This window comes from Wyeomyia smithii, chromosome 2 (assembly GCF_029784165.1).
Source record: "Wyeomyia smithii strain HCP4-BCI-WySm-NY-G18 chromosome 2, ASM2978416v1, whole genome shotgun sequence".
NCBI classification, from domain to species: domain Eukaryota; kingdom Metazoa; phylum Arthropoda; class Insecta; order Diptera; family Culicidae; genus Wyeomyia; species Wyeomyia smithii.
The window spans coordinates 266,414,368-266,431,816 of NC_073695.1; the positions used below are offsets into that span (position 1 = coordinate 266,414,368).

The 17,449-nt window shown below is 34.5% G+C and overlaps 1 protein-coding gene across 7 annotated transcripts in view; it reads right to left on the minus strand.

The window, feature by feature from the left end:
- LOC129724679 (zinc finger protein 423 homolog) overlaps positions 1–17,449 on the minus strand; it is a 202,374-nt gene that overhangs the window by 16,127 nt on the left and 168,798 nt on the right. For all 7 annotated transcript variants that reach the window (XM_055679763.1, XM_055679769.1, XM_055679767.1 and 4 more), the window contains one exon: positions 16,263–16,579. In XM_055679763.1, coding sequence (XP_055535738.1) covers positions 16,263–16,579 — 317 coding nt within the window. The remainder of the gene's footprint in view (positions 1–16,262; positions 16,580–17,449) is intronic.

Genomic DNA, 17,449 nt, shown 5'->3' on the forward strand with positions numbered 1-17,449 from the left:
AAAAAGAGTTTTTTTTTAAATTGAATTAACGACGTGAATTGAAAAATTTAAAATGAAAAACAATGTCAGACTTAAAAATGAAAAAGGAAAAGCGCTTAATCAATGAAAATTGTACAAAATTTAAAATGCGATAGATATGGAGTTGCCCTTTTTTTAATTAAAAAAAATGTAGCAAGGTGCTGGCAATTTTTAATAGAGGACGTTAGCAGTGAGCAAATTTAAAAAAAAAAAACACAGAGAAAACTAAAAATAACCCAAATTAAAGTTAAGAAAACCAACACTCAAATTCATAGGGTTAAAAATTTTAAACAGTGAAAAGACTGGGAAAAAAATATGAAAAGATTATAAGCAGCGTTTTGATTGAAGAAGTATGAAGAACCAGTGCGTCTTGAGCTACCCGACAGATCAGACGTATTTTCGGTTGCTTGTGGACTGGTCTTTGACTACCTATAGCTTCAAAGTTTGTGTTTTGTCAGTGTGTCTTTTAAAGATTACCTGGAAGTTAACTTACATCAGTCTTTCTCAAGACTATCTATTTCTTTATTTCTCAATACTTGCAATTTGATATTATTTTTGAACTTTGTTCGTATCACCTGAAATGGCAGGACGAAAAAAGGAACCAAGCATCGCTACGGGGAGGAAAAGAGAGGCATCTCTTTCTGAAACTAGCTTATGCAGTGAAAGTTTATATGATATTCTGCCTGAGCAAGAAGCCGGCGAAATTGCAATGTTCGAAAGTAAAACTATTCAAAGTGAAATTTTTGTAAAAAAGGAGAAAGTTCCACCTATTGTGGTAACTATTGCTTCTGAATTTAATATTTTTAAAAGAGAACTTTCTACGTTTCTCTCCGACGTCAAAGTTACATATCAAATTGGCCGAAGAGGCGAATGCCGTTTACTGGCCCAAACTTTGAAAGGTTGGAATCGTCTTATTCAGTATTTAACTGAAAAGATGTATAAATTTTTTACATATGATACGAAGAGCGCCAAGCCGTTCAAGGTCGTATTGAAAGGTCTCACCAACGATCAATCCGTTGATGAGATCAAAATTACTTTGACAGAATTACTTGGTATAGCCCCTACCCAAGTAACTCTGATGAAACAAAAATCACGAGGCGAAAACAGTCAGCGAACTGGAATTACCCTTGTAAATTATTTAATTCATTTTAACCGCAGTGAGGTTAATAACTTAAAATATTTTGAAAAAGCACATGCTTTATATAACGTGCGTGTAAAATGGGAATTGTATCGAAAGTTTGGCGGAGGTGAAAAGCATATCACCCAATGCCGTGTTTGCCAACGTTATGGCCATGGTTCAAAGTTTTGTAACATGGACCAAAAATGCCTCATTTGTGGAGACTCTTCTCACAAAATGTATGTCGAATTTTTATCAATGCCCAGCCCGTTTAGCAATTGTTAAGGCAAAGCAAGGTAAACATAATTCAAAACAAAATTCTTCAAGCGTACCAGTGACGTATAGTTTACCTACCCCTTTGCATACCCGTTTAACATATGCACAGGTTACAGGTAGTTCGAACATTCTACCGCCTAATGTTGGTAGTTCGAAAATGACCGCTAATATGGGTAAGCAAAACACGCTAGAAAATAATTGTACACCTATTACCCCAGCTAATATTGCTACCGAAAATATTTTTTCTAATGCCAACTGCCTGGGGCCTATTACTTTCTTTTCTGCAACAGGCAATGTTCGATCTCATGAACGCTATGTTGCAGGCAAAATAAATGTTTGAAGCCATTCAAATAGGTACCAATTTTACAATTAAAATTATTTCTAATTTAAAATTTAGCAATGATTTTAAATAAACCAATCAAAATTTTGAATTGGAATGCTCGCTCATTGAAGGCCAACGAGAATGAGCTTTTTAATTTTTTAACAGTAAATAATGTGCATATTGCAATTATTTATTACTGGAACATTTTTAAAACCTAACATTAAATTAAAATATGATCCCAATTACGTGGTTCATAGATATGATAGGATTCAGGGTTCCGGCGGTGGAGTTGCAATTGTTATTCATCGCCGAATCAAACATCGTGCTCTTCCCCATCTTGAGACGAAAGTTATTGAAACTTTGGGAATTGAAGTTCAAACAGAACTTGGGATTTTATTTATTGCCGCAGCATATTTACCATTTCAATGTACACGCGAGCACAAAAATTATTTTAAAGGTGATTTACAAAAACTCACCAGAAATCGTTCGAAATTTTTATAATCGGCGATTTTAACGCTAAACATCGTTCATGGAATAATTCTCAAAGTAATTCCAATGGCAAAATTTTATTCAATGATTGTTCTTCAGGATACTATTCTATTTTGTCTCCGAATAGTCCTACATGCTTTTCTTTCGTAATAACCCTTCAACAATTGATTTGGTGCTTACAGATCAAAGTCATGTATGTAGTGATTTGATCACACATGCTGACTTTGATTCTGACCATCTTCCAATAACTTTTTCTTTATCACATGAATCAGTTTTGATTTCGCTTTGGAAGCATTAAGATGTGCAATTGTTGATGCCAGGAATTATTCTGTTCCAAAGGCTCAAGTGAAATTTGATTCACCAATAATTGACGAAAATCTTCAACTTCTAATTCGTTTGAAAAATGTCCGCAGACGTCAATATCAACGTTCTCGTGACCCTGTTTTTAAAACTATTTAAAAAGATTTACAGAAAGAGATTAAACATAGATTTACTCTTCTGAGAAATCAAAATTTTGAGACTAAAGTTGAAAAATTGAAACCATATTCAAAACCTTTTTGGAAGCTGTCGAAGATTCGTAAGAAACCTTCAAAGCCTATTCCAATTTTAAAAGATGGTGAACGTTTTCTTGTATCCAATGAACAAAAGGCTCAAAGACTTGCTCAGCAGTTTGAGAGTGTTCATAACTCAAATTTGAATTTTGTGAGTCCAATTGACAATGAAGTCACACGTCAATTTGATTTAAAATCTTCCCAGAATTTTTTACCTGCAGAAATAATTGAAACTAACTTGAATGAGATTAAATCAATTATTAAAAATTTCAAAAATATGAAAGCACCTGGTGACGATGGAATCTTTAATATATTAATCAGACATCTCCCTGAAAGCACAATGGAATTTTTAGTGAAAATTTTCAATTGCTGCTTCAAAATTGCATATTTTCAGTCGATTACAGAAAAGTTTAGATATTTTTTCTTCCTACTTGCAAAAGTGGAAAATCTCTCCCAATGCTTCTAAAACTCAAATGATAATTTTTCCGCATAAGACTAGGGCTTCTTTCCTCCAGCCAAACAATAATCACGTTGTCAAGATGAATGGGGTTATTTTACGTTGGTCTGACAAGGTTAAGTACTTGGGACTAATCTACTATATAAAAATGGAATTCCGTAACGCTTGATCTTATTGATATTATTCCCTCAGTCTCTGTGGTGTACAGTAATCATCATCATTTTGAATCGTTCTAAGTCAAAAATAATAGGCGGTGACATGTAGGTTTTTTAACATGAAAATGTTCGCTGATGTTCAGGAAAGACATTAGTTATAAAAAAATAGTTATCTAATTACTAAAACTTGAGATATTATTCACAAAACTACGTAAAACATGCAAAATTATGACTTTCTGTGCTAAATTTGCCTCTAAATCAAAATTCAAAGCGATGACATATGATTCTTTTTTCACTAAAATGTTTGTTAATGTTCAGGGAAGATATTCGAGGAAAAATAATTAGTATCTGATTACTAAAACTTGAGATATTATTCAAAAAACTACGTTGTTTTACGTGCAAAATTATGACTTTTTATACTGAATTCGTCTCCAAATCAAAATTCAAAGCGATGACATGTGCTTCTTTTTTCATTAAAATGTTCGATGATGTTTAGGAAAGATATTTGAGAAAAAATAATAGGTATCTAATTACTAAAACTTGAGATATTATTCACGAAACTACGTAAAACACGCGAAATTATGACTTTCTGTGCTAAATTTGCCTCTAAATCGAAATTCAAAGCGTTGACATATGATTTTTTACAATTAAATGTTTGTTAATGTTCAGGAAAGACATGTGAGGAAAAATAATTAGTATATGATTACTAAAACTTGAGATATTATTCACAAAACTACGTAAAACATGCAACTTTATGACTTTTTATGCTGAATTTGCCTCTAAAACAAAATTTAAAGCCATGACATGTGATTCTTTTTTCATTAAAACGTTTGTTAATGTTCAGGAAAGACATTTGAGGAAAAATAAATAGTATCTGATTACTAAAACTTGAGATATTATTCACGAAACTACCGAAAACACGCAAAATTATGGCTTTCTGTGCTAAATTTGCCTCTAAATCAAAGTTCAAAGCGTTGTCATATGATTTTTTTTACTAAAATGTTTGTTAACATTCAGGAAAGACATGTGAGGAAAAATATTGAGTATCTGATTACTAAAACTTGAGATTTTATTCACAAAACTACGTAAAACTCGCAAAATTATGACTTTTTATACTGAATTTGCCTCTAAATCTAATTTCAAAGCGATGACATGTGATTCTTTTTTCATTAAAATGTTTGTTTATGTTAAAATATAAAATGTATGTTTGAAGATGATTTTCTGTATACAGCACAACAATATTGCAGCCTTCTAATAGCGCTCTCTATCAACCAGATTAGTTGAGAAAATTCGTTATCGATATTGTTTTAGCACATTTTGCATGTTCTAGGATAAGAACAACGATACACCGTGCCACAGAACTGAGTCGAGAAAAATTGCAGTTCGAAAAGATTCTCGACCTGATCGGGGATCGAACCCGATATCACAACCGTGTGGGAGCCAATCGACATCGCTAACCACAGAGCCACGAGGACCATATACAGCATACAGTATACAGAAATTCACCGAAAAATTTTTTTTTAAATTTATACGTTTTTATACGATTACATGCGAAACTTTGACTTTTTATGCGCAATTCGCCTCTGAATCAAAATTCAATGATTTGTTTTTTTTTTGCAATAAAATGTTCGTTGTTCTTTCATCTACAATTTTTTTTTGCAGAATAACCCATGTCTCGAGTATGAACATTTTACATTTCTGATGTTTTCGTAGTTTTGTGAATAGTTACATTTTACGGCATTCGATTTACTTTTGTACTTTTGAATTTGAATTTGATTTTTATTAGAGAGCTTTTAACCAGAAGGTCATTCAGCTCTTAATCTTACTGTTTTACTTTTTTTCCGTTAATCCAAACTAGAACTACATTTAGCTGCAGGAAAGGTTACGATTCATTTGTTTGAATATCGATGAAAAGGCAGCTTAAGCATTAAAAATATTTTATTTTCTTATTTTCTACAAAGTTTTGTGGATTAAAAAATGGCGACTTCCGGTTTCAGGAAAATAACCTAATGTGATATATAGCCAACAATTTCAATACTTCCGAAAGTGGACCTCCATACGTCATTTTATAGCGATGACACAATTTTTTTTTTCATTAAAATGTTTGTTAACGTTCAGAAAAGACATTTGAAGAAAAATAACAAGTATCTGATTACTAAATTTGATATATTATTCACAAAACTACATGAAACATGCAAATTTATGACTTCTAAAGTGATATTTGGCCAACAATTTCAATACTTTCGAAAATGGAACTCCATACGTCATTTTGAAATCCAAAATGGTGACTTCCAGTTTCTGTAAATCAGCCCAAAATCACAAAAAAAAACAATCCAATATGGACAATCCAACAATCCAGTTCTGCACGTTCTCAGAATATTGAAGTAGGGTATCGAACGTCTTCGTCAGTAGTGTTCTTCGGTAGTTTTACTGGCGCAATCTTATGCAAAAAAGGTCCGAAAAAAACCACTGACGAAGACGTTCGACACCCTACTTAAAGTGATGATGGAAGTATAAGATGTAAATTATATTTTTGAAGTGAGTTGAGCTAATGCAGCAATGAAATATAAAAAAAATCTATCTTTGAAACCTTTGATCCCGAGCATCGCCGGGAATGTTCAACTAGTTTATGATAAAAAACTTATTTTCAAAGAGCACATTGAGAGTATACAAGCCAAGTGCATCAAATATACGAGATGTTTATATCCTCTCATTAACAGGAATTCTAAACTTTGTTTGAAGAACAAACTTTTGATTTACAAACAAATTTTTAGACCAGCAATGCTTTATGCTGTACCGATCTGGTCAAGTTGCTGTTCAACAAGGAAGAAAACGCTCCAAAGGGTTCAGAATAAAATTCTAAAAATGATTTTGAAGCGTCCTACTTGGTTTGGTACACTCGAATTACATAGACTTACTGGTGTTGAACCATTAGAAACTATGTCAAATAAAATCATTAACAATTTTCGACAAAAATCGTTGCAATCCTCAAGTGCTACGATAAGCTCTCTATATATAGCCAATAAGTTAGTTGTAAGTTTACTTCCCCTTTGCTGACAAGTAGGTTTAAATCCCTACGAATGATAAGTCCTAATTGCGAAAGCAAACAAATCCTAACAATTAAAATTATAAATTTCTAACAGTGTTGAGAAGTCACCATTTGTGATTGGACACACATACTCATTATTTACTAATATTTATCATAAATACTTAAGCTACTAACAAATCCCCCCCTTAAAAAAAATGTATGAAGAATCAATTAAATGCAGTAATAAAAAATTTGAAAGCGTCCTCCATTTTATTGAAAATAAAAGTGTGATTAGAAACAAAGATTAAGTTAACAGTTTTGAAGGAACAGTTAATATCAATATAAAATGTCGCAGAAAAAAACAACGAAAAGTATTAAGAAATTGGGTTAACGTTGGTGTTGATAAGAATTTAAAAATGTACTAAAATTGCTGGCAGTCATAAGTAAAAAAAAACTGTATGAGCTTTAAAAAGTGAGTAGAATAGCAAATAAGCAGAGGGAAATGTTCAAAGTTTAGGATTATTTCGCTGAAAAATTAAATCGTTCAAAATGGGAATTATGGGGAATTAAATGGGAAACATTTATAATAGAGGCAACATTGTGGCAATTACAAGTTACAATTTGTTACATAGGGTAGGAAGGAGAGGTATGATCCACGTCTTTTTTTCTTGCTTTCCTCAAAAGACATTTTGGGACCTATTACAGAAGACGAGCCGAGCGGCAAGCTATTTGCCTGACCAATTTTGGTATTACAGATGGCGAATCGGCTGAATTTTGGTCGATTAGCTAAACTTAACCGATTATCTCTTTTTTTTATTTTTATACATGGCCTCGCTCACTGCGACAAGAATTGTTGATCTATTGTGAAATATATCCGGGTGTCTGCTGTATCCTGCACTTCTATTTTTAGCAATACCGCTATTGAAAAATGGTATGCTTATTATTTATTCGTGCTTGTGTGTAATATGATTTTTATTTTACCCTTCCTTTCACCATAAGAGGGACTTATTTTGTGAAGAGGAAGCCTCACCAAGGGGTTATAGAATTCAGCGTAAAGCAAGGGTACGTTGTGGGAACCTGAGAATAAATCTATGCTTAAGTCCTTTTTGACATCAAATGACCGGATTTTACTAAAATTCGGAAGCCTTTCAGTAAAATTGGTTCAGGGGAACGGCCATAGCTCCACTAATAACACTGTGCTACAGCGATTTAGAACTTCTGAAGTGTAGTAGGTTGTAGGTCTTGTTGAGTGTAACATACGCCCATACTAGAAATTATTAATTGGTCAAAATACGGTTTTTGGACCTCAGCGCCTACAATTTTTTTTAACTCAGTCATTTATCAACCGATATCCAATATCACACATTATGTCATATGAGACATTTTTGTGATTATTTATACCACATACGTCAGCCATGAAAATAGTTAGAAGCCGTCCACATTCCACGTGGACAACTTATGAGAGGGTAGGGGGCACGCAAATTTCCACGTTCGTCCACGGAAAGGGAGGAATGGGGTAATGATAATGTCCACGTGGACGATTTTTTTTCATATATAAGAATGGAAATCTGCCAAAAAATACATTGGCTTATTACAAAAATTCTGGCTTTAATAATCGTTGTCAGCTATACTTGAGATAAATTTGAAAGAACTTTGTTTGGGTCTTCTCCGTTTTTTTGAAAGATTATTCAGACATGTTAAGCGCATGTTGAGAACCTTTCAAGAATTTCCGGTAAGCTAAGACAATTTTTTGTTGTTGTTGTGCTAATTCGAAATCATTCTTCATAAACTTTGTCTCAACTCGTTGAGGTAGTTTCAATCAAGCAATCAAGTTTTGTCATTAGTCTCATTAATCTATGGAACCACTCTTAGCTAAATCTGGAATCAATTTATGCTTTGGCCTTTTCTTTTATTTAGAAGCGTCCTACAACCATTAGGCTGCAGTTGCATAATTTTTCTTTTGGTCCTTTTCTCTCGTTAGAATTACCTACTTTATTAATTTAAATCAAATTCAAGAGCATTTTAATTTTTGGTTTCAATTTCTTAATCCGGTTCGAGGAGAATTTACAATTAAGGAGAAACTGCGGGGATTTATTGCATTATTAGAGGCTTTTAACATAGTACAATGGTTAACAAATAGTTATAGTCTAGCTGATTGTCTGTGATTATTGTGTCTATGACTTACATATTATTTGTTAGTTCCTTGTCAAGATGCTTTTTTAAACTTATCGTCAACACTGATTGAGGCGATTTTGGGTACATTCTATAGTTTTGGTGGTAACAAAATTTGTTTAATTAATTTCGACAAAACTGTGGACCTATTGCGATGGCGGATGGTAACTTGTGGGTAGTGGTTTGGATTTTAGAGGGGTAGGACATCGATGTTGCTGCTGGGGAAATTGAGAGACAGAGAAGGAACTAATCGGCTGGAGTGTTTGTGTTGGAAATGAGACTTGACAGAACTCCTGCGTAAGCTGCGTTAAGTCCGTCGAGATCGACTCGTTCGTTGACTGTGTTGGGTGTGTTGTATACATGACACATTTCTAGGAACGGAAGTATATGGGTACGGTTGCTATGATCTACTATCACTGTACCACTGAAGTCGGACTTAACACAGCTTACGCAGCTGTTCTGTCAAGTCTCATACCCAATCACAAACATAGACTATAACTATTTGTTAACCATTGTACTATGTTAAAAGCCTCTAATAATGTAATGATTCCCCGCAGTTTCCCCTGAAGATGTCACTGGCCAGTGACGAAACGTCGGATAGTATAAAATAAGTCGTTCTAACTTTTTGCGACTGCTCAGCTGAAAGTATAACATAGGTACACAACAACCCAATGGTCGAGAACTTAGCAAAATTTATTTTGTTCTACCTTTTGGAAAAAAAGTTTTTTGAGGTTAATTTAGTCATTTCTGGTTGCTCATTTTTTAGATTTCTCTGTTTTTCTGAGAAATTGTTAAACTGAAACTGAAATTTTAGACTGAATGTCTAGAATGACGATTTTTCTGTCCACGTGGATTGTGGACGGCCTCTTACACTTGCATACTTTAACTGAAAATCCCCAGAGTTGAGTTTTGTTCTGTATCCCCATACATTTAACGCACTGAGCATCATGATGAAAAATCATTAATTAGCCACGTTGATCTTTTGAAGGGAGGAAAATCCGGCCAATGTCTACGCTTTTATATAAATTTTTAGGAATTTGTATGAACCTAAACCTACGAAATATTGGATATCGACTGATTCATATTTTCGTGAAGTTTCCTCTAGAGCGTCCATTTCCCGACGGTTTCCAGCTTCCCGGGATACGGCAAATAAAAATTTGATTTCCAGGGAAATCGCGGGATCTCGGAAAAAAAAGAAAAATTGCAAAGAAAAGTAGAAAAGCAGCGATTTATTTAATTTGAATTATTTTGTCATATAAGAGCAAAAAATTTGAAACATTAACACATTAACATTAACATTAACAAATATTAGAACAATAAAAAAAGATTGATCAGTTTTCGAAAAGAAATAGTAATTCACGAGCAGGAGCATTAGGGTGTCGATGTAGTTTTTCGTTCGAACTACGTTCAGCGTTAAAACTCAAATGTTTCGTCTTTGTTTTCATGCGAAAATTAAAAAATGCGTAGATGATATTTTTTAAATCGATTTTTTTTTTTGTGGTGAATATCTTAAAAATGCATGAAAAGTTGAATTCTTGTGTAAACTCAAAAAAAAAATGTTGGAAAAGAACCTGGAATCTTAGATTGGGAGATTCTCCCAGTTCAATTTTTTTAGTCTTAGAAAGTCGATTGTAAGAAAAAATTTTTTGTTCGAGATAATGCCAGATCTTCAATGGCGAATTTTGTTATGATGTCTTATCGTGTTATCTGAAAGACATTCACGGTTCTAACACGTATATGAAATTAATATCAAATGTTGATATCATACCTTGTTTTGCCTCTGATAAGATATTTGATTATGCAATTATAATATTTTTTATGGTTTTTCAGTTATGCATTTAATTTTTGTTCAGGGAGTAAATGTAGTAATGAAGATAGAAAATTAAATCAACTGAAAATATGATTGTAGAAACTACGAAAAATATAGTTCAGTAGGTGGGACTCGAACCCACAACTTCCAATCTTTGGTGGTCAGATGTTTTTTTTTTAATAGGGGGGGATGTTTTGTGATGAATTAATTATTTAATATTTATTCAGAATTTTTATTGTTCTACTACAAACGGTGACATATCAACACTATTACATATATTTTAAGCTTTATTTTATTAAAAAAATGTAATTGCTTCCGCAGTTAAGTGAATATAATTGTAGGAAAATTGTAAACCTGCTTGTCAAGAAAAAAAAGGAATTTAAAAGTTAACATTAATCTAATCTTACACCTATCTTACTGACCATTAAGTGAGCTAATCGTTGTAATTGAGGATTGCAACGGTTTTTATCGGAACTTATTGCTAATTTGGTTTGACATATTTTCTAATGTTTTCACATTAGTAAGCCTGTGTAGTTCATTCGTGCTAAACCAGCGAGGACGCTCTCCGGTCAGATGTGTTTCCGTTACACCACCGCAGAACGGTAAAGACAAACATTGTTACTCTCGATCGACGCACGTCGATGTTGCTGCTGGTAGAAATGGCAACTCGCTGAAACATTTCTACTTCACACTAAGAAGTCATTCCAACTTCCACTTAGGGTGTTGAAACAATAGCCAGCTATAAATAATAGTCTCTACTGAGTAAATGTACGAAGTGCGATAATTGGATAAGCGAAACAAAACTTGATTCTAGAACTACGTCTATAACGTTCAGCGGTGGTGTAACGGAAACACATCTGATCGCAGATTGGAAGTTGTGGGTTCGAGTCCCACCTAATGAACTATATTTTTCGTAGTTTCTACAATCATACTTTCAGTTAATTTAATTTTCTATCTTCATTACTATATTTACTCTTTAAACAAAAATTAAAACTAGCATGACTTTGCTTAGAGTCGAAAAAAGAGAGTAAGTTATGCATTCAGTATCCTGTAATTCGAGAATATCTGAACTGGTTATTTTCATGATTATTAATGCACGTTATGGGTTTGTTATTAGAATATCGAGATTTGTTATTCATATGGTCTTCAAAGAACAATATTTAGGCATTATTTTTTGTTATTTTATCAACTATGTAAACCATATTATTGTCAAAATGAGGTACAGGTCGGAAGCGATTATATAGAGACTCCATTATATATTGACCCGATTATATATGATTCGATTATATATAATTTCAGACTCGATTATATATAGAAGCAAAAATTTTTTTTCTTGAATTTCAAATATGACTTATCTAGAGAATATCTACAAAATACGTAACGCTTGATAAGAAGGTGAAAAAATAGAAAAAAAATTTAATTTTGAAAATTGTTTAAAAATATTTAAAATAAAAAAAAAACAAAAATACTTAAATAAAAATACCTGAATAAAAATACTTTCAAAAATTAAAAAATGAACAAAAATTTAATTTTTAAAAATTTGAGAAATTAAATACAAACAAGTTGACAAATCTACATATACTATTATAATTTTTTTTAATAATTTTTCTTTACATTTGACTGCAATTACACCAGGAAAAACTACAAGATTTTTATTTTTTTTGGTAAGAAATGTGTTTTCTGACTTTTAGGAGGATGAATCAAAAATAAAATTCTTATTTATTCGAAAACAACAAATCATTTATGAAAAATAAATATAAAACTTTTTTTTCTCTGATTCGATTATACAAGTCGGACTCGATTATCAGGAACATCAAAAAAAAATTTATTCCGGATAATCGAGTTTTCCGGATAATCGAATCACAGAAAAAATATTAAAATTTGCGATTAACGAACATAAAATAAATATTTCCTTTTTTTATTTTACTTGTATGATGCAGTGGCGTAACCAGAAATTATTTCTGAGGCGAAAAAAATTGAAATTATTTCTGATGCGAAAAAAATTGAGTTAGCGAGTTTTCAATATCAGGTTATTTTTTTCTGATCGGGTTGTAGTCCCATGTTCTACACAAATATTATGCACGCTGGGACAACTATAGGGTAAACAGGTATAATACGCCCCCCCCCCCTAAGGAACATCGTCATTATTGTAGCTATGTTTATCACAAAGAACAAATCTTTCATGCAGTTGGATACACTATTTAGTTGGTAATGCACTGCTATCATTTTGTTTTGTAATTACTGTTACACAAAAACGCCATAATTTTATTAAAAAATATGACTAAATTGCAAGCTTTCCAATCTACCGGGGCAAAACGCCCCAGATACAGTATAATATGCCCCATGCAGTAGCTTCATATGCCAGCTCAGCATGCGAAGTGAAACAACGCTTGAAGTCTCAGAAGCAAACGCTAAAGCAATGAACAAATCAGCTGGGCTAGCGGTGGGGCATATTGCCCGGGAGCTGCAGTGTAGCAGAAAGCATTGAATATATAAGCAAATTATACAATTTTTATCGTTTCTTCAGTAGATACAGCTGCTTAGAGGTTCATTTGAGATATATAAGTACAAAAACCAGGTAATAATCTTTATACATTAGTGAAAAAACGTTACGGAAACGCAGCAAGAAATTACATATGAAGCAGCTCAAATCAAAATTGATTTTCGTTTATTTTTTGGTGATAGTGACAAATATCAAACTTGCACAGAAGGTTGGTCCTATGACCCGCTACAGATTCCCAATAGTCTCATGTCTTATTTTTTGGTTGTTTCCGAATAAATGGACTGGGGCGTTATGCCCCGGGGGGCGTTTTATACATATTTACCCTACTTTGAACGGTAGATTAGCACTCGAAAAAGCATATTCTATTCATAGACAAAGCTTGTGAAAGCTGATTCATACTGTTCGAGGCCGGCTTTGCAAATGATTATGCAATCTTGCTTAACCTTGCCCAGAAGTGTACACAATTTCGAAAAGGTCTAATATTTTAACTTGATTTACCAATAACTTTCGTTGCAGAAAATATTTTCCAGCATCCAAGGATTTGAATAAAAAAAATCCCGGGAAATTGATAGTAGGTAAAAATAAATAGGTAAAATTCGGTTCATTTTCCAAATCTTCATAAAAGACATGAGTGAAGAACGGATAAAAGATACAGTGTATGTTTTTTTAGGAATTGGTGTTATGTTGGATACAAAATTCCTGGCTAATTTGCATACTTTTGAGGTTTGTTCTCTATTTACTGCAGCGCCTCTAGTTGTCGTACCGAGAAACTAATGATAGCGTTTTGACCTGGAAGGTTTATTTCACCTAATGGTGAAAATTTCGTCAGGATCGATACACGATTTGAGAAGTTATCCAAGATAAAACACTAGAGACGAGAAAAAAATGTGCAAGCCTGCGTTGAAAACCCAACAGAACTGATCGCCAAGGCTACCAACTACCAACTACCAAAATCGACTGAGAATACCGTGCTCAAACGTTTCCGGGACACTTTGACGGTGAATCGTGCTAAACAAACCAAACGTAGAAGTGGAACATTGGACCGGAAACTACGAGCGAAGGTCATCAGGGCAGTCCGGAACAATCCTGGGGTCTCCTTTTGTGATTTGGAGAAAATTTTCAATGCAGCACATAGAACAGTCCGTCGAATCTGTATGCGTGAAAGATTACGATCGTGTCATGCCAGCAAACAACCCAAAAGGATGCTGAAACAGAACCTGGTTGCCAAAACCCGAGCAAGACGAATATACGAGCAAGTCCTGACCGCTAACCGTAGGGGGAATGCTCCAGGTAGGTTCAAATTTGTTTTGCGGATAAATTCGACCAAGTTCAAGATTTGGTAGCCATCTGTAGCTGTGGATAGCATACAAAAGTTCTCATCACTGGAGCATCCATAAATGGACAAGTTTACAAGGAGAAGTGTCTTCAGGAAATAGTTTTGCCGTTCATCCAGTCACACGAAAGCCCTGTGAAGTTCTGACCCGATGATGTATTGCCCGGGATGTATTGGTACAAGCAGAATAATATTGATGTTATCGAAAAAAGGATTAATCCACCAAACAGTCCACAGTTTCGTCGGAAGATATTGGACAATAGTCTAGCGTTAATTGAAGAAGTGTGGCAAATCAATCAAAATATAATCTGATATGGTGAAATGGTGGAAAAAATGGCCGATACGGTTGATGTTTCCACTGTGCAGAAATAACCGCAGTCATATTTTAATACCTTAAATGCAAAGTTCAACTAATAGCAATATTTACATTACATACGAAGTTAATTTTTTAGCTATGCAATGAAACATCTGTTCTTATTTTTCAATGAAAATTGACTAGAATATACATTGCCATTAGAACTCCAATGTTATCTGCAATTAAAACTCGCGTATTGTCATAGAAAAGAGTATACAACTGAGTAGAATAAATGCGCCTTTGGTGTTGTATACTTACAGCAGCAATAGGAAACGCCCCTTTTCTTGATTGGACGCGACGGCATATATGATTACTATTACTTATGTCACAGAAGTTGTGTGTACTTAACCTCCCACACCGAGAGAGACGTTTTTAGTGTTCTAGCTCGCGAGAGTTGTTTAGTTTCCGTAGCTTTTCGATTAGCTAACTTTCTAATATCGAATTCGTTTGTTTGGTTGATTTATATGAAAAAAATCCCAGTTTTTAAGATTTTTCCAGGCGTTAAACACTCTGTCATAAAACTTGTGTACTCAGAGCGAACTTCATCACATTGTAAGATAATAGGAATTGGCAAAGAATGTTGGATTTCCTCATCGAGAAGAGAGAAAAAGAAAAAAAAGGTTACTCTAGGTATGCAGCAACATGATGACGTTCCGGTTTCGAGTAATGCGTACTGAAAGAAATTTTGTTCGGAGCTTCCTATCGGGTTGTACTTTGATTTCACCTATGAGCAATTATTGAGCACCATTAAATCTGCAATTAAGATAGGCTTTTTGTCGCTATTAACGGCCAGTTGTTTTCTTCACCTGTGGATTTTGTTGTATATCAGAAACGCTGTGAAATCATAGTACCGCTAAGTGGTAATGATTTTTTTTTCTTATCGATTTGAGATTGCCATATCAAACTTGATTGATTGATCTTCAGGTCATTGTTTTGTTTCAAGATTCAAAATCAATTGGCAATCTGTAAAATGACACCTAGAAAGGCACGACAACACCGCTAGGATGAACCACCCTTGGATGGGACACTTCCTTGGAAATAAGAAAAAAAAAAAAACAATCCACAGTGATACACGTATGACACGTTTTGCAACACTGTCCGCACGCAGGGCCGCTCGATCAGGGCGGATAGAAAAAAAGGAGCCCGGTGGCAGCAGTTGGACTTATTAAATGGCAATTATTATTGGCGGCGATTATCGGGGCCAGTCAATCAATCAGCGCACCGCACCACAGATCATTCGGGGTGAGCTGCAACTGCAACCAAGGAACCAAGGCATGGTTGGTGACTCTAAAATGCGCTCGAGAGCGCAGAGAGCAATTGGTATAATCGACCGTAGCGAAACGCGCAAACGGTCGCAATCAATCCTATATTTATTTGCAAAAGCGCCTGACGGAAAAACGTTTGCCGCTCGTCCGCCGAGGAGCACCTCGATAATCGATGAAACAGTTGACGATGACGGTTAATTGCACGAGCGGATCTAATTATCTGTAATTTCTGAATATTGTGAATATTTTCGATTTTTTCCCGAAGCAGTGCTGCGCTCGATCGATAACAGAAAGTTAGCCTACAAGGGTGTGCGAATCTTTCCTATTATGCGTTTAATGCGAAAGTGATTAATAGGTATCGCTAGTTGTACTCCAAATCCTTGTACCTGCTCGAGAAGAAAAAAAACTCACCTGTTCGTGTTTCTTCAAGTAGCCAAGACGTGGAAACGTTTTATCACAGAACTGACAGCGATAAGTGCCGTCATTATTCTTGCTGTGGCTATTAGTATGATTGTTGTTTTTAATTATTTTATTATTATTGTCGACGCGGTTGCGCTTCTCGGCCCGGTACTTGTCGCTGGCAGTGGGCCCACTCTCGGGGGCACCGGAATCGCCGTTCGCTAGTAGCAATCCAGCGGCATCGGCGTCGTTTGTAGTCGAGTTCGGCGTCGTCATGCCATCCGATATCGAGGGTGAAAAGCTTGACGACGTGTGCGACGAGTAGAACTCTGCGGGACGAAAAGGCGAAAAAAAAAACAAACGGATAACCATAATTAGATTGACGGTTGCTGTGCCACACACGGATAATCATGTAATGGATTATTTATTATGGAAAATTTATATTGATGCGGTACTCCATTTCACCCCATTTTCAGCGCCGGGCGGGGGAAAGTAGCACGAGCGCCTGTTGATCCTTTCCCATCCCGATTCATTTGAATGTGCACCGAAGAAGGTCGAGCAGAAAATCACTGAGCATGTGAAAATAAATATGTTTGCATCAATCACAATTTACGGTGGCTTTTCGGCTCCTAGGCAAATCATTCTCACCTTCAGAAATAAGCCACTGAAATGATGATTGAGGTGGTAAATTTATTGATATTTCCGCAGCTCTAATGGGCTTCGGTGTTATTTTTTCTTAGAAAAGAGATAACTTGTTATACTGTTGCTTGAAGGATTTAGATAGACTATTCGAATAACTAAAGCAAATTTATAACAACTCATGACATGACTTAATGATCACCGCATATTACTTTCGGATTTCAATTATTCAATAGTGCACTTATTGCGAACTATCAGATTTCATAAATTCCATCGACCGGAAAAGTCGAAATATCGAAATGGGATTTGTCATTATGTTATAGCATCTTCGAAACTAAGCTAAAAATGCTAAAAGACATTTTTTATTTAAACTTGTCAATAATTACAGCGAAAGACAAAGATATATATATTTTTTTTATTTACATCTAAATTACTAAAAAATGTATATCTGTAACTAAAACTAATAGCGATTTAATTGATCATCATTGCTTGGTGGTACGCTAGCAGGAACATTTCACTGCCCCATTTGAATTACTGCACGGGCAGTCAAATTGCCGCGC